Source organism: Dreissena polymorpha, chromosome 13, assembly GCF_020536995.1.
Source record: "Dreissena polymorpha isolate Duluth1 chromosome 13, UMN_Dpol_1.0, whole genome shotgun sequence".
Lineage (NCBI taxonomy): Eukaryota > Metazoa > Mollusca > Bivalvia > Myida > Dreissenidae > Dreissena > Dreissena polymorpha.
The window spans coordinates 34,283,812-34,308,540 of NC_068367.1; the positions used below are offsets into that span (position 1 = coordinate 34,283,812).

Sequence of the window (24,729 nt, forward strand, 5' to 3'; positions counted from 1 at the left end):
GAGAACAACAAAAGCCACGCGCGGGAGGTAAGTTCCTCTGTTTTTTAAAGTTATATAATAAAGATTAGTTTTTTAGACAAGGCACATGGTTGAGTTTATAAATGGTAAAACATTTTGTATTGGGAATAAAAAAAATCCACGGAAGAACGGTAGATTTTCCCCCAAAGGTATATAGTTCGGTCGGAAAACAGCATGAACTGGATGAACAGTAAATATTTCAATAAAATAAAACTACTTATACATATTGCACGAAATTGTTTGATATTCCAGCATATAGAATAATCACTGTGCTTCAAATACTGAAATTTTTATAATATTCAATGAAATATAAACGAAGTTAAGGCATGTTTTAATATGTAGTATTCATGAAGTTGCAGACATTTTAATTCCCGATAAAGGACACTTCGGATAACAGAGACTTGCAATACATTGCGCACTCTGATAACTGAGTTGTGTCTTCTACCTGCAATGCATGTATGTATAGTATGGCTATTCTTACTAAACTCTTTTAAGTACGAATCAATGTGCATAGTTAAGCGCGACACATTGGGAATCTATGCATAACTTAATTACAAACACTTGAAATATAACTAATTGCGTTGTTCGATTTCAAAAATCACATTACAATTAACTAAAACTATTTATATTATAATTTTTTACATTAGATTAAAATGCATATTTCTGAAGAAATATACTTCAAAAGACGACCGGAAACAATTGTCCACAAAATGAACACGTTTTTTAGTGGTAACTTGATATTCAGAGAGATGAAAATACAACGGATCATGTGGATCAACACGATCGTATTTTAGTTTACTTATAGCAGCGCTCTAAATAACGTGAGCGAAGGGGTCTTTAAAGGGCAAATACACCTTAAGTTTGTTCTTCATAATGCCTTTTGTCGTTCATGACATGCTATCTAATATATAAGTAAATGACATTAGAACCTTTATTATGACATAATTATACATGCTTTAGATCAACCGTTTCGCAACAAGGAACGTTAGTTTAAATTGTTTAAGCTTGTGTACTATGTAAAGATCGGCGGTTGGGTGACTCGAAAACTTTGAAATATATGGTCATAAAGACGGTGCTCATCAGACAGATCGAATTAGTTTCACATTTATTTTTCACATTTATACAAAATCATAAAATATTCCAAAGGGGAAAAAATGTTCCCGTAATTCGTTTGTAATTAACTTCAGTACATATATTTTTATGCATTGCCTGCTTACTATAACAGTATTCCACAGCGAATTCTATATCTCTGATTCACTAAAAGAGTGTTTTATATCTGGTAAAAAGTGTCGACTAATCAGGAATAGAAGTGCCATTGTCATTGAGATGATCGGTTGAAGAAGTGTCCATGAAAATGCGGCATCCGACCCTTTAAACATTTAAATTTTCTCAAATACGTTAGCAAACTACAATGCAACATGTTGTAACATTTATGGATATATTGAACTCTTATTTCGAAAAGTCAGCACATTCTTGGTTTATTTCCAAGTATTTTTATTTTGTTGAAATATGTACTGATCCTTAAATTCATGCTGATCATCGATGGAATTGTATTGTTTTGCTTATATAATCCACCGTTTTTCTGCGAATTGCTTTCTCTGCTATACAAAGTGCTAAACCATCAATCTACCAAACAATGTCCTGTGTCTAAAAACCGAATGAACAGAACATAAATGTAAAAAAGCTGAAGAACTCTCCACTCGCGCGTGGCTTTTTTGTTCTCTGTTATCGAAGTGCCATCTGTTATCAAAGTATCCGCATACCTGGCATTTGACTGGATATACAGATTTTTGAAGGAGATACATGTCCAATGATGCGGACATCAAGAATATCTCGCGCACAGAGTTGAAGGTTCGGTCATTGGAGAGGCAAGAAGGGTAGAGTGTAGACGTAATTGAAATCGTTTGATTTATTTTATGCTCTGTTTGTTTAAAGGTTAATATTATGTGTTATGTGTTTCAGTGAGTTTTATGAGAGCAGACGGATGACTTGAGATAGTATGGGGCATTGGTTCCGGACATTAACGAGTATAGGTGTTATACTCTATTTATCTTAGTTCTGTGTATGATGACTCTTGTTTGCCATTCATAATTTATGGCGTTTTTTTGGAACCAGTGTTAGTGCGCGTGTTAAAAGAAATAAAATACCCTGCTTGTCATGACACTAAAAAACGTGTTTGTTTTTATTCAAAGTGGTTAGATGATAATAATTTACGTTTGTCATTAAATGTCATGGACTATAAAAACATAAAGATACATATGCGTATGGATATTGCTTGCTCGTAATATGTTTCAGTTCAAATCATCGCGATTTGCCCTAAAACAGGTTTTAGTGTTCTGCATGAGTGCATGGCTTGCATGAAATACAATGAACATCAATCGTTATTAACTTTATAATATCATCTCGTTTATTAAAGCTTGATTGACCAGAGGAATTTCGCTAGAATAATTCGAGTATTGTAATATATATAATTATATATTTTGTTATTTTGTTATTTTGTTCCTTAGTTTGTATATTAGAAAAAAGATAAGGCCGGTATATCTTACTAATTTCGGCAGATCTTCAGTTTGTTTAATGTTATCTTACTTTTAATTAATGTTCATATCATGTTGTACCGAACGTCATCCAAATTCATCAATGGAGGATATACCTTACCCTATATTATAACTTATTTTAACATATTAACTTAGCTGTGGCTGTTCTTGTTTTTATGATTTTGTTTGAAAGTAATCACTGGTTAGCTTGTTCCTATGATAATAATTTTGAACGCACCATTTAAAAGGCAAAAACATCGAAAATTACGAAAACCAAATCTCGCCATCGTTTGATTATTTGGGGTAACACATAGCGTCTTCAATATTATCATAGAGATACATGTTATAAATACCAAATGCAAAACACGTGTAAATATAGATTACAAAATAATAACGTACAATTTTTTCAAGTTAAAAGGTGAGGGAATATTCACTATTGAAAAAATACCATCAACAAAGTGCTTTTTGTTGTTGTTTTTTGTGTGTACAAAAAATGACAAAATTCGAGCGGCAACTAACCAGCCGATAGAGGCTGCTCAAATTTTGTCAAAATATGGTGCATATTGTAAGTAAAAAAAGGTACATTTCGTACAAATCTTCTGACCAAGTTTCGTTAAGATTGGACAATAAATGTGGGCTCTAGAGTATTAACAAGGTTTTACTGTAGCCATAAAAGGAAAAATGCCCCATCCCCTAGCGGCCATATTTTTCATTCAACCTCGACCATTTTCGAACTCGTCCAAGATATCATTTGGACTAATCTTCTGACCAAGTTTCATGAAGATCGGAAAAATGTAGGCTCTAGAGTGTTAACAAGGTTTAACTATAGCCATATAGGGAAAAAATGCCCCGCCCCCTGGTGGCAATGTTTTTCAACAAACCGAAAAAAATTTTGAACACGTCCAAGATATCATTTGTACAAATCTTTTGAACAAGTTTCATGAAGACCGGACAATAAATGTGGCATCTAGAGTGTTAACAAGGCAAATATTGACGACGCACGATTCATATCGCATAACGGACAAAAAGTGATCACAAAAGCTCACCATTGAGCACGTTTTACTCAGATGAGCAAAAAATCGCCTAAGGGAGACCTTTTTTACAGACAGCGCGAGTCATAACAAAAGTTTCTTCTGACATCGAATTCATATGACAACATCTACATTCCGCTTTTGATCAAAACTGACGTCTTTTAGGCCAAACGCTTACTTAACTCTTAAGACAAATGATGTGCGCAATGCAGACATTGTAAATTGTATCCAATTAATCATAAAGATAATCAGGAAAATCCCGTAGGAATTTAGTTTTTTATGATTCGACTTGTTGTAGATTTGCCTCCCTTGATTGGTTTTGGCGGGAAACTCGGACCAAAAGCGCTCGTACATATTGATGCATCATTGTGATAATAATTATTTCATTTTACGCGTATACCGCCTTTAAAAGGATGTAAAATTTATTGTGAAATACATTCCAATGTGTTTCAACATACCTAAAACATAACACATAACACCAAAAAAACTTTGCAATAGAGTTTATTTATCAGAAATAAAGAGTTTATAGTTAAACAGACATAATATACTCAGGTATTAACTATAGATAAAATTTAACGATAAACATAATAAGAGAACAATAAAATGGATAACGTGTAATAAAACCAGTAAAGTAAAAATATGTGTTTAACTTTCATAAAACATCACAGTAATTTTTAAATTTTCAAAATTATATTTAGAACATGACCGTTATATGGCTAAAACGATTATACAGTTGACAAAATGCTGCATACAAAATTGCCATTATATAGAAATAATTAAGATTAATTATGTTTATATTTAACATAACATTCAGTTGTAGCTTTATCAAATTGTAGTAAATGTAGCAAAATGTATGTTAATAATTATTATTCACTAACAAGTACAATACAAATGAATATATGTCTTATTACATTTTATTTAATGTTTTTCGTAAAGTATAAATATGTAAATGTCACTTATAAAGAGGACAGTATTTTCTTTTCACAAAGTTCAATATGTCTTAGACACACGTTTTCGAATTCATAACATCTCGAGCAGGTCGTCTTCTTTTCTGAAATACAAAACACACGAATGATTGCGAACCATGGGTATACACCCGAGATGCTATTTTACGAGCAATAACAAACAACAATATCTCTCTTACAAAAGCATTAAATACAATTTTCCGATTAAAGACACAAAATAGATTAAAACAAACGAACATGATATGCCACTAAAAAGTTCATAGGGATTTTTCCTTTTTTCCATAAAATATCAGGGTCAAGTTTTTGGCAATAAAATGTAGTTTTCCTTAAAAACCTTTTTCTGTTATGTATATTGGCTCATTTACGATCTGCTTGCCCCAAAAAAGTTTTTTGTCTGTTTTTGCTTTACCTTTTCCCCAATTTCTCTATTCGCACGTGTTGCACTTGCAGGCGGTGATAAGGGGCAGGTAGCCAACCACCTCCTCTATACTGCCATTGCTGTCACACTGCAGAATAACATCGCGCGTTCCAGTCGTTGTGCCCTTACAGCATTTGCAGTCATCAACCTGAAGTGATGCAGCCATTTAAATCGATTTAAGCTTCATTGCACTAACAGCCTGCTATTGAGACACAAGGCATTATGAAATACTTAAGCCGTTTCTTGGAAAAAAACTATAACTCGGTCTTGATAAAAATCCTAGACATATCATAATACTCCTTCGGAATTTTGATCATATATTTATATTTCTTTGGGAATCCGACCATATATATATATTCCTGTATACCGGTTTAGTAATTGGAGCATAAAAGGCTTAATTCAATGCTTTGTAGTGGATCTCTTTAATATGCGTAAGTCCGATTCTTTTTAATATAAATCTGTTGAAGGATCCCCTTGACACGATATCTTTGATCCCAACGTTACAATAGACATATACAAGTATGATTATTATGTAATAACATAAATTACTCAAATGAAATGGTGAACATGAATATCACACGTTGATCCGTATGAAACGATACCTATCATTCCAATGAAATAAAAAAAAAATTATAAAATGACCGAAAGTAATGATATATATTATCTCAATTACGTCTATAAACAATTTGATCTTAAGTTATGATAACTATAATCACTGGAAAATGATTATGAATTTATGTATAAACATGATAAGAAAGTAATGATATATTTAATCGCAAGTACGTGTATAAACAATTTGATCCTTACGTTATGATCTCTATAATCACATGGATATGATCAGCATGCAGACAAAGTATTATCCTGTGATCATGATACCGGTTTCTTTTTTAACAATTACATCACTATGGATAGACATATAGAAACTACACAACGCCAATAGACGGCCAATATTTTGTAACTCAAGGGTAGTAATAAAGAAATGATTCAGGAGATCATTGTCAATAAATTTGACGCTACTCGTTAACAACTATTTAAGTGCAAGGGTAGATAAGTTTGATTTTTATTTTGTTTTCATAATTTAAAAGTCATACTACAGGACTGCTTCAGGCAATCTTGCTTGTTATCAAACTTGGTTGACTATTATTACTAAGTTTGACGAAGATCGCATGCAAACGAATCTCCTAAACATAATCCGCCCGAAAATTACCCACAGATTGTCGCAGGTTTGCACATATATGTTCCGGTTTTCAAATGGATACATGCAACATTATTTCTTAATCAATGAGACACTTCATGCCAATTTTTCACCAATTAAATTTGTTAACACATTGCCAGTAAACATACTGCTGAATATCAATATCTCAAACTTGCTTGAAGTTCACAAAGCCCAAGACGTATATGAACATAGGGGCATTAAATTTAGAATGTTTGATACTCATATCATCTTGCAATAAGGGACATGCGTGTGGAAACTAAGCCCAAATCAATCAAATATTCAACAGAATTTAACAAAAATGTGTTTGAATTTGACATTAAAGGAGTGGCAATATTTGCAATTCTTGAACAATTCAACTCATGTCCTTGTAGGTATTTGCAACAGGCGGCAACAGTTTAAAAGAAACAGGCAACATGATCACAGACATCAGTTTGCGCAGAAACACTTTGGTATAAATAATAATTCTTATTAAATTTCTAATATTACAACATTTGTTGTGTATACAAATTAGAAGAGGTAAAGAGATATGTGCGCTAATTTCGACATATCCTGAACTTAACTGAAGCAAGTTAAGGAAAAAACAGTTCAGCTATACATGTAGTTAGAAAGTTTATGCAACCTTCCGTGCGATTCATATAAACAATACTCCTTCACTTTCTAAATAAGAGTTATTGTCCATGTTGTGTTTGTATGACTTGTGTCTGTCACAAACTTGTCAGGGCTATATTTTAGACACTATATGGGAAATCAACATTAAAACTTATACCGTGGCGGGTATTGCATCATTAGACATTGACAGCAGAGGCGCTGATTTGCTACTTTACCTCAAGAAATTTCAAGATAAGAAAGTTCATTTATATTTTCAAAGTTTCTGCATCCATCCATACCGTGGTGGGTGTTGCACCATTGGACAGGGACAACATTGGCGCTGACTTGCTGGAGCCGCAGGTGCCCGCACAGTACTGGTAGGTGACTTCGGCCTTGGACTTGCAGTTGTCGAGCACGAGGGTCTCCGTCTTATTGTGCAACTGACACGCTTGGATGGCACGACACTTCGGACAGCAGGGGCCATCTTCATACGTGATCGTCTCTCCAACCTGGGAATCACAATATAAATATTTATGAATTATGCGAATACGTGGTTTGCTTGATTAAGGTCGATAATTAAAGAAACACAACATTTAAGGCGGATAATAAAATAAACACAAGTTAAACTATGTTTGGGATGAAAATATGAATATTGATAAACTATTCGAATACGTGGTTTGTTTGATTCAAGGCGTATGATTAAAGAAACATAACATTTTATACTATATTTGTTTAGTTGGATCTAACGCCGGCATTTGAGATCTATTAATCTTCACTAGACATAACAGCCAGAGATCCAAATAAAGCGCATATTTCAATGCATTTATTTTCTGGAATACGCATTGACAAACATTTGTGAGAGTCAAAACGTTTTTTTTAGGATTTTAGAAACACTCAGAATATGGATGCATATGGTTACAAACTTTTTTGAAGTGATCGTTAGCGTCATCCTTGTCTAGTGTTCTTCGTTTATTGTTTTCACTCGTTTTATGTTTTTTAAGGTTTTCATTTTCTTCAGTTTGATGCATTTTTTAAACTAAAGTTTCAGAGATCACATGGCTTAATTCTGTTTGAAAGTTATTGCAATGGGAGTCTTAAATTTGCCTATGATTGTCCATAATCATTTGCATGAAAGATCAACAGGGTGAGTGACAGAGGGTGTTCAAGTCCCATCTGATGATCTGGGCTCGTAGTCACCAACCCATTCTTATGTCGCCGTAGCATAAGGGATATGGTGCCCGCCTAGCTTAGCGACCGGCAGGTCACGGGTTCGTTCCCCACTGTCGGAGCGTTTTTTAGATCTTCCCCATAGACACCAAGTACTGGTTCTAGGCACAGGAAACGGACGAAAGAGCGTATCAAATAAGGACAAACAACATAATAGGTTCGTTTGGGGTCTCCTTGGAAAAAAACAGGGTCGGTAGGTAGGGATTTAAAAAAAAAATTCCGGTACTAGAGTGGAAGGCTACCTCACAAACTGGTAACTCCATAACTGGTTCACACATTTCCTTTCCCATAATGCACTGGCAGATGTCACAAGTTCCTGTCGGCTGCCATGTCTCGCCGTTCTGAAATGGTGGACAATAAATGTTATCTTCACACCCCTAGAAAGACCTCTTTAACCCATTTATGCCTAGTGGAATCTCCCATCCTTCTCAATTGGATCAATTTTTTTCCAAAACTAGGGATGTCTAGTCTTTTTATTTCTACATTTAGAATATATCTTACAGAAATTCCTTAAAGCAAACAGAGCAGACCCTGATGAGACGCCGCATCATGCGGCGTCTCATCTGGGTCTGCGCTGTTTACAAAGGCCTTTTTTCTAGATGCTAAATGGGTTAATAACAAATCGCCGTTTAAATAAAATAGTTATTTTTGATTTAATAAGTAATTGAGATAAAATTTTAACTTGGTAGCATACATTGTATCAATGGATTATTGCGCTTTTCCAAAATATCGTTTTTATCTTTTGACGTACGGACATTAAACAGTTCTATAACCCGAGTCGTCAAAACACATGACGGTATAAGCATAACTAATCGTTTATAAGGAACGTTATTTTCAAGATAACAAAATGAGCTGCGCTCTGTGTAAAGTTTTTTTTCATGTGCGTAAAGTATCGTCCAAGATTAGCCTGTGCAGTCCGCACAGACTAATCAGGGACGACACTTTCCGCACTAACTTGATTTTTGCTAAGAATAGACTTTCTTCAAACAAATAATACCATAAAAGCGGAAAGTTTCGTCCCTGACTAGACTGTGCGAACTGCACAGGCTAATCTGGGGCGACACTTTACGCACATGCATTATACATCTTTTTCACAGAGCACGGCCCAAATAGATAGCTGGTAGACAGCAAGACACCATGATATTGCTTCAAACATCAGACTATCCGTGACAACCTGTCATTTAATTGAATTTGGTCTTATTTAATCGACCAAGAATGCACTGAAAAGGCAATAAATAGTGTAAGTGCTTACTGTTATGAATGTAATTACAAGAAGAAAAACAAATGAATATGTTTGTTTCTGCGCATGTCTCAGCAACTAAATTACTACGCATTGTGCACAAACATTATCATATAAAATGTGTCACTTATTTGTATAATCTATTTGAGTCAATTTCTATAGTTTTCGCGATTTCCTTTCCAGAAGGTAAAATCTAAATTCAAGAAAGTAAAAATATTAGGACCATGGAGCGTATGTTTTATGACAAAACACCCAGGGATTTCATTAATTCTTTCAGTGCTAGAACCGAACTTTGAAGGCCTTTGCAAACAGTTTGGATCCAGATGAGACGCCACAGAACGTGGCGTCTCATCTGGATCAAAACTGTTTGCTATTCTGATAGTATTCTTAGAAAAAATATGAAGAAAATGCTAATTTTAGAAATTCAGCAGACGACATTTTAGAAGACGACAAATTTCCCAGCATGCAAAGGGTTAATATTGAACCCACGTACCCTATACACAACCCCGTTGATATTGCACATAAAGCAGTCGACAATATTGACACACTCCCCGTCTTTAAAGTACATATTCTCCGGGCAGACACACGCCGGAAGTAGCTTGTCGGCACAGTCGTCATTGGTTACCCTGCGGCCACATGTCTGGGAATGGCACAGTGAGTCATTTCGCCACACGAACGGAGGCTCGCAGGCTGAATTTAACAATGTAAAACTCTGTAATGTGCTTAAACTCAAGCACCAAATGCTCAGTAAGGGAATACAACAGTTGCGCCATACATAATCAAACACTGTTTGTAAGCTGGACCCATTTTCGTAAAGCCACATAAATACTCAAAATCAACGAATATTTTGTTAAATATTTCGTAAAATAAAGTTCACGAATAAAATATCAGGTTTCCTTATAGCAATATCCAAAATATCAACGCTAGATGTGGTATGGTAACATAGATTAAACGAGATACAAAATGCTCTTCTTTATTTTTTGTGTCACAATATATTCATTGTGAATTTCCCACGACGATATCCGACATTTACGAGTAAACGCGAGATTGGCTTCGGGCAGCGTCGGATGCACGACGTACATGATGTTCTCATGAGCTGCCCGAAGCAAATCTCGCGTTCGCTCGTAAATGTGGCTTTTATTTCTTACACCTTCAAGATCAGCTTAAGCATTCTTTTCTCATATCGCAATAAAGTTTGTTCACATTTCATTCTTAAATATTGAAAGCTTTGTACAAATATTATAGATGAACTAAATAACATAAAAACAATTGTGAAGGACACCTTTAACTTAAAAATAGTGATATAAATCGATGGCATATGGGACTTCAACCAGTAATGCTTTAACCAGGCTATTTTTTCAGGGAAATCGTATCCTGGTGATAAATTATTTAATAAATAAGCAATCAAACAATTAATCAATGATTACTTTAATAAACTCATACTTAAATTTACAATATGTGTAAATAAGCAAAGAGTCAAACCGATTTTCCATATTTTATCCATTAAGGCACTTTACAAGTACTCTAAGAAAAACTGACATTTAACATTTCCTTAGAAGCCAATACTTAAAAAAAATCATTTATTTTCAAAGTTTGCACATTAATATTTCTTTCTAAAATGGTATTGTTTATTTTGGCATAAACTTGTAAAGCAAAAACAGAAGGTCGACAAAGCAAGCATTTCTTGAGACCAAAACAGTTACAGCGCAAACGTATTAAACCAGAAAGTCTAAGCAAGCCCTGTTCAAAATTGACCAATGATGGCGGTACATATTTAAATCACTCCAACAAGTGTTTGACAGCTGATATACACAATCCATTGCTTAGTCAACTCACTACAATCCACTTCATGGCAGCCAACCTCCTCCAATACGTCCACGCCATTACAAACTGTGGCGGAACCGGACTCAATGTTTCTCTTTCGGGTTTTGGAACCGGAACCGCAAGTGACGCTGCACTTGGACCATTCAGTCCAGTCGCTCATGATGCATTCTGAAAAGATTTGTCGGTTAACCCTTTGCATGCTGGGTAATTTGTCTTCTGCTAAAATGTCGTCTGCTGAATTTCTAAAATAAGCATTTTCTTCATTTTTTTTCAAAGAATACTATCAGAATAGCAAACAGTTTGGATCCAGATGAGACGCCACGTTCTGTGGCGTCTCATCTGGATCCAAACTGTTTGCAAAGGCCTTTAAAATTCGGCTCCAGCGCTTTAAGGGTTAAAATTCCACTGAAATAGTAATGACAAATTGATACTATTCAAAGAAATGACATGTCACCATTTTGATATACGACTGAAATATCTTTTTTTGAAAAGCACTGAATGTTCGCCTTTTTATATCGCACTTAAATATCTAATTTTTATCCTCAAGCCACATGACTTTATAGAAGCAAACTCTGGATGTCGTGTAAACTTTTGCTTTTCATGCCTTTACACTGCTGCTACATGTACATCGCGGACTACTTTTCCGGCCTTAAACTACCGTTTAAAATCCTAATGAAGTTAATACTTTTAGAAAATTAAACTCCGTAAAATATATCAACATATTTAATGAGCAGTTTATACGGAAAGCACCACTGTGTAAACCTTTCTTTCACTCGTCGGATAAATTCAAGTACAAACAAAACACTTCAATAGTTTTCTCTATTTATACAGCACTAAAATATCGCCATTTTATCTAGTACTGATATGTCGCCGTTTTCTTCAGGTCTGTTAAAAAACATGAGTAATGCCATGGCCCGGTACCTTGAATCAAGAACAAAATGGAGATTTTCATTTAAGAAATGCTAGGTTTGAATTAACTTGCACTCAAATTGAAGTGTAATTTAATTAGTATTCATTGAAGCAATTTACAGTTTTGTAACGTAAAAATCTGGAAAAAAGTTTTAGAAACACAAAATCAAATATGAAACTAATGTGTAACTTCAGATGACAATAACTTAAGTTTCGTCATAAGTAATAGCCTGGGTAAACTGGACTGTCAAAACAACAAAACAACAATAAAACAGTTATGCCAGCTGATTTTGGTAATAACAAATCAAAAAATACTTATAACTGCAACTTATCTCGAATTTTAAACATTGTTTTGATACAAACACGTGTACTTTATTCGCGAAATTAAGCAATTTTAGGTAAACTCGTTTTCGAACATTATTTGTAGAAAACTATCCGAATTTGGTCAGCAAACTGATACCAATTCTTTTTCAAATTGATCACGCTATACCTATCACATTGGCGTTGTGTATTTAGTGTCTGCCTTTTAAATCATTAGATGGTGGGGATGTTCTCACAATCTGCACTCAAGACCCCATGTTCTGGATCTACCCATAACATTGACTCGAGAGTGCTTCCATAAACATACGGCTTATTATTTCATAGAGTAAAATAGGTATAAACATATTAAAGTGTTCCACCACATGGAAAAAAGGTTAAAAGCTTATTATTTCATAGAGTAAAATAGGTATAAACATATTAAAGTGTTCCACCACATGGAAAAAAGGTTAAACTATATGAAGTACGTGTGTCGCATGGTTCCACATCTGTGCAGGACACAGTTTCTGAAAGGTACTTGTTGCACAGGGGCCTTGAGCTCAGGCTTTTGTAATCACGAGACCGCGTCTTGTTGCCTGGGCCGCATTCTGAGTCGCACTCTGACCACGGGGACCAGTCTGTGACATCACAACCTACAGCACAAAGAATGATGATGTCACAAGTCGGTGACATCACAACAAAGAGCACACACAATGATGATGTCACAGCCCAGAATACAATTGTTTGTTGTCAAAACATAGGAGGTTAATTTAATTATATTACAAAGAAGCGCACAAAATTGCTTCTGTAAAAAAATTAGGGCTCCAAATTGTCGCATGTCCCATCCTTGAAGCAAATATTGATGATATTATAACTCATTCCGCAAATATGATGTCATAAACTTTAGTTAAAGAGACGACATAACTAATAAAACTAGAAACTAGAATAAAAGAGAGCACACAATAACAATAGAAACTAGCATGAAAGAGAGCACCCAATAAAAATATAAGTCGAAAAACGTTCACAGAAATAACAAATAACGTAAACTACGAATCAAGTCGTCTTAAATAAACATACTGATACAGCTTGGGCTGTGGATATTTTTTTTATTGAACAATTTAATTGGTTTAATATTGATTTTTATTTATTTACTTGACAGCTAAGATTTTTATATGGAAAATCCCAATCCTCGTACATGAAACACCATTGTCACACCAACTCCACCTATATAATACACACCAACTCCACTTACATGATACGCCCTTGTTACACCAACTCCACTTACATGATACGCCCTTGTTACACCAACTCCACCTATATGATACGCCCTGTTACACCAACTCCACTTACATGATACGCCCTTGTTACACCAACCCCACCTATATGATATGCCCTTGTTACACCAATTCCACTTACATGATACGCCCTTGTTACACCAACTCCACTTACATGATACGCCCTTGTTACACCAACTCCACCTATATGATACGCCCTGTTACACCAACTCCACTTACATGATACGCCCTTGTTACACCAACCCCACCTATATGATATGCCCTTGTTACACCAATTCCACTTACATGATACGCCCTTGTTACACCAACTCCACTTACATGATACACCATCGTTACACCCTCTCCACTTACATGATACACCCTTGTTACACGGTTCAGATTCCACTAAGCTCCCGTTGCAGAACATGCCTCCACAGCGAGGCGGGGGGTTAGTACACGAGCGGTTCCTCATGTGGTACCCGCCGTCGCAGCCCTTGGAACACTCGCTCCAGTCGGACCATGGCGTTAGGCCACCATTCACTAAATTGTATTCATGACATTTATTAATATCATATGCATAATAGCGTAAAGGCAACCATTAGGTAATTTTCATTATTTGTTAATCTATTTACATTGTGTACAAAATACATCAATGACTAATTGTCATTATCATATTTTTTAAGTAATATAACATAATAAAGAAACACTCACCGTTTACTACTTTTTATAAAACATTATTGTTTTTATAATAATATATTTGTAATCGAGATAATTAGAAGTGAGAGAAGTATATCTTCGAGCAACATGAGTAGACCGATGCTTGTTTACTTCAAAGGGTCTGAAGTTCTGCAATCTTCATAGTCAATTTAACGGAATAAACAAACCAGACACAAATAAAGTATTTTTGTTGATTGCAAACGCATTGAAAATATATAAAAAAAACATTAGAAATAGGCGGTCGTAGAAATAGGCGGCCGTTTTAACCAAACGTATGATCACTAGAGCCGTTTAAATATTTTTAGGTCAAATTAACTTGCTGGCATTCACAATTAAATATTTAACCTATATTTACTTTATACATCCGCTTTTGAGTTCAGATTTTCTATGAAGACTATTTTTCCACAACAGTAAAACCCGCTCTTTTTGTGTCGACTGTAGTACAGTTCATATCAAAGGAAATTCAAAACACATTACGCTGGTGTCTGAACATATAAACATGAACTGAAACTTGGAAATGGACATGCGTACACCTTTAATTATGTATTGAATGTTGTAAGTACAATGGTACAGAAATAAATTGAAATTATTTTGTAGAGTGAAATTTAAGTTGCAATTTTGTAAATGAACTTCATATAAGGCATTCAAATAAGAATAACTGAAAGCCCAAACCGTTTTCGTCTGATTTCGGTTCACATTTTTTGGTGCCATCTCCAGCACAATAGCTGAAATGGAAAGGAGTAAATCTTTGAAAATGTCCAGTAAAAACACACACACAGCAACAGGAAAAGAATGAATCAGAATTGGCCGTTCAAAACTCAACATCAACATTGGTTGATTTAAATTAAGGGTTGAATTTTACCAAAAAAAACTTTTTTGTAACTACTAAAACTATAAGCTTTTATAAACATCTGTATGGGAGATTAAAAAAACACTTTTGTACGGTAACAGTTAAACTAAAATACATCGGCTCAGACGAAATCACTCTTTTCAGGCTTAAACTATTACTAGACCCATCAACTGCCTAATGCCATTGTCATTAACCCACCAAATTTCGCAGGTGCAGTTTGACATGACGTCACCAAGATTGTAGTCGGGCAGACAGACGGGCGGACAATCTCGAATGTTGCACGGCTCTGTTTCCTCGTGTCCATTGGGGTCGCAGTTATCACCGTGCATTTGTCTACAAAATACACAGAGTAAAAGTTATTAGACAATCTGAATCATATTAAATACGAACGCCTGTATTACAATCACAGGGTCCATTACACGTATTCCTTAATTTAGAATAAACATGTGTTAAGTCTTGAAGATACAATGTTAAATACTTATTTCAATTTATTTTTCGTGTTCATTTCAAGGTCAACAAAAATGAAAGTTTGACACATTGAACAACTTGCAGATGAATTTGAACGATATTCCGGTTTGAAATATTTTAAAGTACGCACATTCTTATTTGTCAAAATAACTTAGGTTGACATCTCTCAAAATACATGTTTATATATGCGTAAAAGAATACAGATATATAGTATCTTATCGCATCATCAGGTATTTATTATCGTTCTTAACTCCAGTTTTGATAAGGTATGTTAGTTTTGCCTTATTTAACATTAGCCAGGCCCAACCTGTCACGAGCAGCAAAATGACACCATTCGATGTAAACTGTATTTTTCTTAAAAGTCCCAAACTGCAGCCTTTTCATTGTGTATGTTTTAAAGATGATGACCTCAATTATTGAGAAAATACAGAAAAAAATCGGCACAAAACCCCAAATCGCACTCCAACGCTCGAGGTTTAGGCTTTCTAAGACTCGCTTATTAAAACCTATCTGTTATTCTCCATAAACAACGAATGTCAGGGGTGCGTAACACCACGCCTGACAACAAAAACAGCATCCCTAATCCCAAACACAGATTCTTCCTTAAATATCAACTATTAAGAATGATTATTGAAACCAGATACAGTGTATCTACTGACTATTTATTTCCAGAGCTAAAATAATATTTGACGTACAAAATAAGATAAGGAGAGTTTATAGTTATATGGAATATATTCCCCATTTCGACTTCAAATCGTGTACCTTTCTCGCCTCCTGATACCCTCTCCGCAGGTTTCTGAACATGTTGACCATTCATTCCATGGGCTCCACTCACAGCCTATGGAACACAATGTAATGTCAACAGTTATCTTACGCAAATACAATATGTGTTTGTTTCCAGTAAAAAGATATGTACGATAGTTAAATCGGCATGCCCACTTTAATCAGGATGTTCAATGATAGAAATCTTCCTATCTATATGCAATCGTTTTCGTTATATGTAAGTACTTACTAAATGAAGCTAAAATAAAAACAAAACTTCACCTTTAATATATAAAGTGTAATTTTTTCACACAAAAAACGGTTTGTCCAGTGATAAGATATTTCAAATTCATAAAATATGTGTAAGAAAAGATAGATGTATTCATAAAGAGTTCTTCCCATGGGAAAACAGATGAAGCATATAATTAAATGAAATACTTACAACCAAGAATAGCGGAGCAAGTTTTCTCGTTATACTCATTGCATATGCTGGAAACAAAAAATGATCTTTTAACAACATCACAATCTTGACATGATTCTGTATTTGTATTAACAAAAAGTAAAGATTCAAATTTATATGTGAAATCCACTGAATTTCTATGTGAAATCTACTGTTGAGGCATTCAATAATTATTAACCCGTACCCGGTTATCATAGTTTTGCATGAGACGAGTGTACATATTCAGGTCATACACACATTATATGAATTGTGATGAATCTATAATTTCCAAAAATTTAACCAACCAGGTTTTACACCGCTTGTAAAATGTATAGACGTTTCCATAAATGAATAACACAGCCAAGTTCTTAAACTGTATTTATTATATTATCTATCATATTTAATAAAAAGAACGTGCTACAGTAGTGATAACTGCAAAAACTAAAAAGAAATTTCATAACATGTACGTCTTCGTACGAAGTTTAAATGTTGTTCATTTACAAAAGAACAATAGAGTACTTTGTCAAATATATTGGAGTAGACAAAAAAACGGACGGACGAACGGACAGACGGACATGGTGTATCTATGAAAGGTTTCTCTATCTTGTAACGACCAGACATCAATGCTGAAGTCAGTAAGGTATCTCATCTTTGCCGCAAGGGGATACAAGAAACCGTTGGAGACGGGTGATGCTCCCCAAAGTGTTTTTTGTCACAATATTGCACTATATATTCAGATAAAAGTAAACGTCTTGAGCGCACAGTAGTTGGGGGGACAAGAATTTTTTTTTATAGAAAATTTCAAAGGGCCAAAACTCTGTGAAAAATCATCCGACCAGAACCCGCTGATAATATGCACATCTCCTCTTGGTAGTGAAGCTTCCCATAAAGTTTCATTGAATTCCGGTCCTTAGTTGCTGAGAAATAGCCCGGACAAGAATTGCACTATATGTACAGTTAATGGAAAATTTCAAAAATTACAAAGGGCCATAACTCTGTGAAAAATCATCCGACCAGAACCCGCTGATAATATGCACATCTCCTCTCGGTAGTGAAGCTTCCCATAAAGTTTCATTGAATTCCGGTCATTAGTTGCTGAGAAATAGCCCGGACAAAAATTGTGCACGGACGGACAGACAGACAGACAGACGCACACACGGACAGACGAAGCGGCGACTATATTCTTCCCCCAAAATAAATTTTGCATAATAAACATGGCCCAGTCTGGTACTCACCACTTTTCACATGGCTTATCAGTTGGCATTTCAAATCCGGGCAAAACGGGTTCTCCCTCATTTGTGTAACATGGACAATTGGTCTCGTTAACACACTTGCCTTGGATACGTCTCATGCCTGCCAAACAGACAGCTCATCATTTATTCTTAAAGTTGTCAACCATTTGAGTTAAATACCAATAAATTGTTTAAATTTGGCTTTGATTTATTTAAATTAATTCATGAGCAATCTACACACAAAAATGAAATGCTATTTAAATTATTTCATTTTAGTTGAGTGTGTTTGCATTTTAAAATGATGTTGTAATGGATTTTTTTTCAATTTAATGAAACTTTCTCTGATTTACTTTAATACTTCATTTTACCAAAGCTTTTACGATATTATACACTGCAAAATATTTGCATAAACAATAAGGACCAATTTGATTCCTACATCACTTGACATCAAATAGCATTTGAGATTAAGGTGTTTATTTTAGAAATAGTATCTTACTTTCCTAGTTTGTTGTCTAACAGCACAAGGTCAGGTTCATAGATAAACAGGAATTAAATAAATAGTAAAAAGAAAACTTGATTTAGAAACGAGCATCTTCACTCTGAGATTAGTAATTTGAAAACAAATTATGATAGGACAAACTTTGATCCTGACATGATATTTTGTCTTCGTAATTCAAAAATTAATTTACAACTCGGTTGAGAAATCGTTGGGGCAATTATTATGACAAGGTTTCATGAAGTTGCAGCAATTAATATCGCCTCTTAAATATTTACGAGCAAAATATTGACGAAAGACAAACTACGCTTAAACGGTAATAAGAATACTCGGATGAGCTTAAGGCAAACAAACCTGCAGGACATTGGCAGTCTTGCCTGCATGTATCTGATTCTACACAGGTTCCTGGTAAGCGCAGATTCTTACAGGAATCATCACACAGATTGTAGCAGTCAACTAGAATCTCCGGATCAACGCATGGTTCTGATTAAGTATAAAGAACAATATTCAAGTTTGTCAAGCAGTTGAAGGGTATGGTGAATATTGCACCTGAGAACAGTTATGTGAACCAAATCTGTTAGCTTGAATAACATTGTGCATTATCAACACACACGGTTGGGCTGCGGTAGGCATTCATAGCATAATTATGTAATAATCCCTGAACTCCAAACACTATCAAAATATTAACATGCATAAAGATACTGAAAGCGTAATACTTGTGTTCATACTAAGTGAAAAGCTAGAGCGTAAACAACAGTGGCATATACCCGATGACTTTAAGCATGTAACAATAAATAGAAAGTTATAATAATCATATTTGATAATTTTGTAATTTAAGAAATCAAATTATCTGTGCGCAGTTACATAACATTAGGAACGATATTTGGAAGTCTTACTGTTGCGCGGTGAAAGTGTAAGAGTACTAAATCAGGCAAGCTTGTGTCAAATGACAAACGTCCAATATAAATATAACCTCATCTCATCCACTTTTTGCTAGCAGACGATATGGAAAGGAAACAACAAACATTTTAAAATGTTTTCGGTCACTTACTTATCGTACTAGTAGTAGTGCATCCCTCAAAGCAGTCTTCTTCTTCAAAGTAGTCTACACAGTTCCCAGCACGTGTCCTACTTTTGGACTTCGTTTGGCAGTCACATGACGACCATGTAGACCATGTGGAGCAGGGTGTTGTAGACGTTGCTAATAATATAACACATTTATATGATACTGGCTACAATACTGAATATGAAAATCTATATGGCACAGGCAAACTGCTTAAATTAGAACATGTGATTGGCACTAGCAATTTTGATCAAAACACATGTATATGGCAAAGGCAATAATTAAAATAATGATATACGAACTTTTATACATTTATAAATTCAAAACAACTCACCAATACATGGACCCTCGTGACAAGGCTGGTTCTCGGTTTCCTTCGTTTGACAAAGAATATTGCCGGACAACAACATTCGAGTCCTCGTCTTCCAACCGGAGCCACCACATGTTACCGAACACTTGCTCCATTCACCCCACAGATCGTAATCGCATGCTGGATGAGAACAGAAAAAAAATGAACTTACATATCGAATGTGTTTATTTTGTAACATCAGCAATCTTATTTTAAACATTATTTAACTTTTTAAAAAAGAATCTTAATTATTACTTGTTAATGGCGCCATTTGTTTTAAACAATACTCACTGCGGCACGGTTCTTCTGGTTTACACGTCATTTTGCCACCATGTTCACATGAGCTGCAAAATAAAAATTGGTATCATTGGAAGATGCCAGAAAACTATATTTTTATACAAACAGCAACCATAACATCTCAATTCCTCGTGTCATTTGGGGGAACTATTGAAAGCACATGCAAAACAGCAATACGAGAGTAAAACGTGGTTGATTATGTTGAAAGATGGCAAATTTATTGGACTTGTGGCTATAGAACAAATATTTTCCTATTACCACGACAGAAATACAGTTTGATCAAACACCGAAATAAAGCAATCGTTTTTTTATTTCTATATATTGCAATCATTTGTATAACATAATAACAATAGTACATTTACATAATAACAGTTAATATTAAAAACATTATTTCTTACCAATTCATGCACTTGATGTGCACAACCACACCTTGCGATATCATCTCACCATCTTTTACGGCCTCAGATTCATCCGTGAATCCATTAATGCCATCTTTTTCTATGTAACCAACAATGTCTCCGTCGGGAAGGTCAGGAATGGAAGACGAATTGATAATACAGACGTGTGGAGTCGTTACGAATGTTGTTAGAATAACCGTCGTAATGGACGACGAAGTCACAGTAGATGTTGATACCATTGAAGTTGAAGTGGATGGCACAGTGGTCGTCGTTGGTGTTACCATCACAGTTGTGTTGGAAGGTGTTGTAGATACCGTTGAAGTTGTAGTCGATGGAAAAGTGGTCGTTGTTGGTTTTTTTGTCACAGTAGTTATGGAAGGTGCTGTAGATACCGTTGAAGTTGTAGTCGATGGCACAGTGGTCGTGCTTGGTGTTTCCGTCACATTAGTCGTTGAAAGTGTTGTAGATACCCTTGAAGGGGTAGTAGATGGAACAGAGGTCGATGTTGGAGTCTCTGTCACAGTCGTGCTGAAAGGTGTTGTAGATACCGTTGAAGTTGAAGTCGATGAAACAGAGGTCGTTGTTGGGGTTTCTGTCACAGTTGTGGTGGAAGGTGGAATAGATACCGTTGAAGTTGTAGTAGATGGAACAGAGGTCGTTGTTGGAGTTTCTGTCACAGTAGTCGTTGAAAGTGTTGTAGAACTTGTAGAAGACGGAACAGAGTTCGTTGTTGGGGTTTCTGTCACAGTCGTGCTAGAAGGTGTTGTAGATACCGTTGACGTTGAAGTCGATGAAACAATGGTCGTTGTTGGGGTTTCTGTCACAGTTGTGGTGGAAGGTGGAATAGATACCGTTGAAGTTGTAGAAGATGGAACAGAGGTCGTTGTTGAGGTTTCTGTCAGAGTAGTGGTTGAAGGTGTTTTAGATACTTCTGAAGTTGTAGTCGATTGAACAGATGTCGTTGTAGGAGTTTCTGTCAGAGTAGTCGTTGAAGGTGTAGTAGATACCGGTGAAGTTGTAGTCGATTCAACAGAGGTCGTGGTGGGAGTTTCAGTCAAAGTTGTGGTGGAAGGTGATGTAGATACCGTTGAAGTTGTAGTAGATGGGACAGAAGTCGTTGTTGGAGTTTCTGTCACAGTAGTCGTTGAAAGTGTTGTAGAACTTGTAGAAGATGGAACAGAGTTCGTTGTTGGGGTTTCTGTCACAGTCGTGCTAGAAGGTGTTGTAGATACCTTTGACGTTGAAGTCGATGAAACAATGGTCGTTGTTGGGGTTTCTGTCACAGTTGTGGTGGAAGGTGGAATAGATACCGTTGAAGTTGTAGTAGATGGAACAGAGGTCGTTGTTGAGGTTTCTGTCAGAGTAGTGGTTGAAGGTGTTCTAGATACTTCTGAAGTTGTAGTCGATTGAACAGATGTCGTTGTAGGAGTTTCTGTCAGAGTAGTTGTTGAAGGTGTAGTAGATACCGTTGAAGTTGTAGTCGATTCAACAGAGGTCGTTGTGGGAGTTACAGTCAAAGTTGTAGTGGAAGGTGATGTAGATACCGTTAAAGTTGTAGTAGATGGAACAGAGGTCGTTGGTGGAGTTTCTGTCACAGTAGTCGTTGACAGTGTTGTAGAACTTGTAGAAGATGGAACAGAGTTCGTTGTTGGGGTTTCTGTCACAGTCGTGCTAGAAGGTGTTGTAGATACCGTTGACGTTGAAGTCGATGAAACAATGGTCGTTGTTGGGGGTTTTGTCACAGTTGTGGTGGAAGGTGGAATAGATACCGTTGAAGTTGTAGTCGGTGGAACAGATGCCGTTGTAGGAGTTTCTGTCACAGTAGTCGTTGAAGGTGTTGTAGATACTGTTGAAGTTGTAGTCGATTCAACAGTGGTCGTTGTAGGAGTTTCTGTCACAGTAGTGGTGGAAGGTCTTGTTGTAGTAGATGGAACAGATGTCGTTGTTGAGGTTTCTGTTACAGTTGTGGTGGAAGGTGTTGTAGATACCGTTGAAGTTGTAGTAGATGGGACAGAAATCGTTGTTGGAATTTCTGTCACAGTAGTCGTTGAAAGTGTTGTAGAACTTGTAGAAGATGGAACAGAGTTCGTTGTTGGGGTTTCTGTCACAGTCGTGCTAGAAGGTGTTGTAGATACCATTGACGATGAAGTCGATGAAACAATGGTCGTTGTTGGGGTTTCTGTCACAGTTGTGGTGGAAGGTGGAATAGATACCGTTGAAGTTGTAGAAGACGGAACAGAGGTTGTTGTTGAGGTTTCTGTCAGAGTAGTGGTTGAAGGTGTTTTAGATACTTCTGAAGTTGTAGTCGATGGAACAGATGTCGTTGTAGGAGTTTCTGTCAGAGTAGTCGTTGAAGGTGTAGTAGATACCGGTGAAGTTGTAGTCGATTCAACAGAGGTCGTGGTGGGAGTTTCAGTCAAAATTGTGGTTGAAGGTGATGTAGATACCGTTGAAGTTGTAGTAGATGGGACAGAAGTCGTTGTTGGAGTTTCTGTCACAGTAGTCGTTGAAAGTGTTGTAGAACTTGTAGAAGATGGAACAGAGTTCGTTGTTGGGGTTTCTGTCACAGTCGTGCTAGAAGGTGTTGTAGATACCTTTGACGTTGAAGACGATGAAAGAATGGTCGTTGTTGGGGTTTCTGTCACAGTTGTGGTGGAAGGTGGAATAGATACCGTTGAAGTTGTAGTAGATGGAACAGAGGTCGTTGTTGAGGTTTCTGTCAGAGTAGTGGTTGAAGGTGTTCTAGATACTTCTGAAGTTGTAGTCGATTGAACAGATGTCGTTGTAGGAGTTTCTGTCAGAGTAGTTGTTGAAGGTGTAGTAGATACCGTTGAAGTTGTAGTCGATTCAACAGAGGTCGTTGTGGGAGTTTCAGTCAAAGTTGTAGTGGAAGGTGATGTAGATACCGTTAAAGTTGTAGTAGATGGAACAGAAGTCGTTGTTGGAGTTTCTGTCACAGTAGTCGTTGACAGTGTTGTAGAACTTGTAGAAGATGGAACAGAGTTCGTTGTTGGGGTTTCTGTCACAGTCGTGCTAGAAGGTGTTGTAGATACCGTTGACGTTGAAGTCGATGAAACAATGGTCGTTGTTGGGGGTTTTGTCACAGTTGTGGTGGAAGGTGGAATAGATACCGTTGAAGTTGTAGTCGGTGGAACAGATGCCGTTGTAGGAGTTTCTGTCACAGTAGTCGTTGAAGTTGTTGTAGATACTGTTGAAGTTGTAGTCGATTCAACAGTGGTCCTTGTAGGAGTTTCTGTCACAGTAGTGGTGGAAGGTCTTGTTGTAGTAGATGGAACAGATGTCGTTGTTGAGGTTTCTGTTACAGTTGTGGTGGAAGGTGTTGTAGATACCGTTGAAGTTGTAGTAGATGGGACAGAAATCGTTGTTGGAGTTTCTGTCACAGTAGTCGTTGAAAGTGTTGTAGAACTTGTAGAAGATGGAACAGAGTTCGTTGTTGGGGTTTCTGTCACAGTCGTGCTAGAAGGTGTTGTAGATACCATTGACGTTGAAGTCGATGAAACAATGGTCGTTGTTGGGGTTTCTGTCACAGTTGTGGTGGAAGGTGGAATAGATACCGTTGAAGTTGTAGAAGACGGAACAGAGGTCGTTGTTGAGGTTTCTGTCAGAGTAGTGGTTGAAGGTGTTTTAGATACTTCTGAAGTTGTAGTCGATGGAACAGATGTCGTTGTAGGAGTTTCTGTCAGAGTAGTCGTTGAAGGTGTAGTAGATACCGGTGAAGTTGTAGTCGATTCAACAGAGGTCGTGGTGGGAGTTTCAGTCAAAGTTGTGGTGGAAGGTGATGTAGATACCGTTGAAGTTGTAGTAGATGGGACAGAAGTCGTTGTTGGAGTTTCTGTCACAGTAGTCGTTGAAAGTGTTGTAGAACTTGTAGAAGATGGAACAGAGTTCGTTGTTGGGGTTTCTGTCACAGTCGTGCTAGAAGGTGTTGTAGATACCTTTGACGTTGAAGACGATGAAACAATGGTCGTTGTTGGGGTTTCTGTCACAGTTGTGGTGGAAGGTGGAATAGATACCGTTGAAGTTGTAGTAGATGGAACAGAGGTCGTTGTTGAGGTTTCTGTCAGAGTAGTGGTTGAAGGTGTTCTAGTTACTTCTG

General features: G+C 36.3%; 1 protein-coding gene across 1 annotated transcript in view; it reads right to left on the reverse strand.

Moving 5' to 3' along the window:
- Positions 1–4,068: 4,068 nt before the first annotated feature.
- The window catches only part of LOC127854573 (mucin-2-like), a 39,070-nt gene continuing 18,409 nt past the window's right edge, over positions 4,069–24,729 (reverse strand). Inside the window, exons 13-32 of the mRNA XM_052389636.1 lie at positions 24,634–24,674; positions 23,887–24,174; positions 20,613–22,524; positions 20,209–20,261; positions 19,903–20,058; positions 19,557–19,706; positions 18,860–18,988; positions 18,013–18,130; positions 16,781–16,827; positions 16,339–16,414; positions 15,307–15,441; positions 14,931–14,983; positions 13,914–14,081; positions 12,756–12,920; positions 11,074–11,229; positions 9,731–9,927; positions 8,240–8,338; positions 7,070–7,279; positions 4,958–5,114; positions 4,069–4,634 (exon numbers count right to left, since the gene is read on the reverse strand). Coding sequence (XP_052245596.1) covers positions 4,974–5,114; positions 7,070–7,279; positions 8,240–8,338; positions 9,731–9,927; positions 11,074–11,229; positions 12,756–12,920; positions 13,914–14,081; positions 14,931–14,983; positions 15,307–15,441; positions 16,339–16,414; positions 16,781–16,827; positions 18,013–18,130; positions 18,860–18,988; positions 19,557–19,706; positions 19,903–20,058; positions 20,209–20,261; positions 20,613–22,524; positions 23,887–24,174; positions 24,634–24,674 — 4,294 coding nt within the window. The 3' untranslated portion in view covers positions 4,069–4,634; positions 4,958–4,973. The remainder of the gene's footprint in view (positions 4,635–4,957; positions 5,115–7,069; positions 7,280–8,239; positions 8,339–9,730; positions 9,928–11,073; positions 11,230–12,755; positions 12,921–13,913; positions 14,082–14,930; positions 14,984–15,306; positions 15,442–16,338; positions 16,415–16,780; positions 16,828–18,012; positions 18,131–18,859; positions 18,989–19,556; positions 19,707–19,902; positions 20,059–20,208; positions 20,262–20,612; positions 22,525–23,886; positions 24,175–24,633; positions 24,675–24,729) is intronic.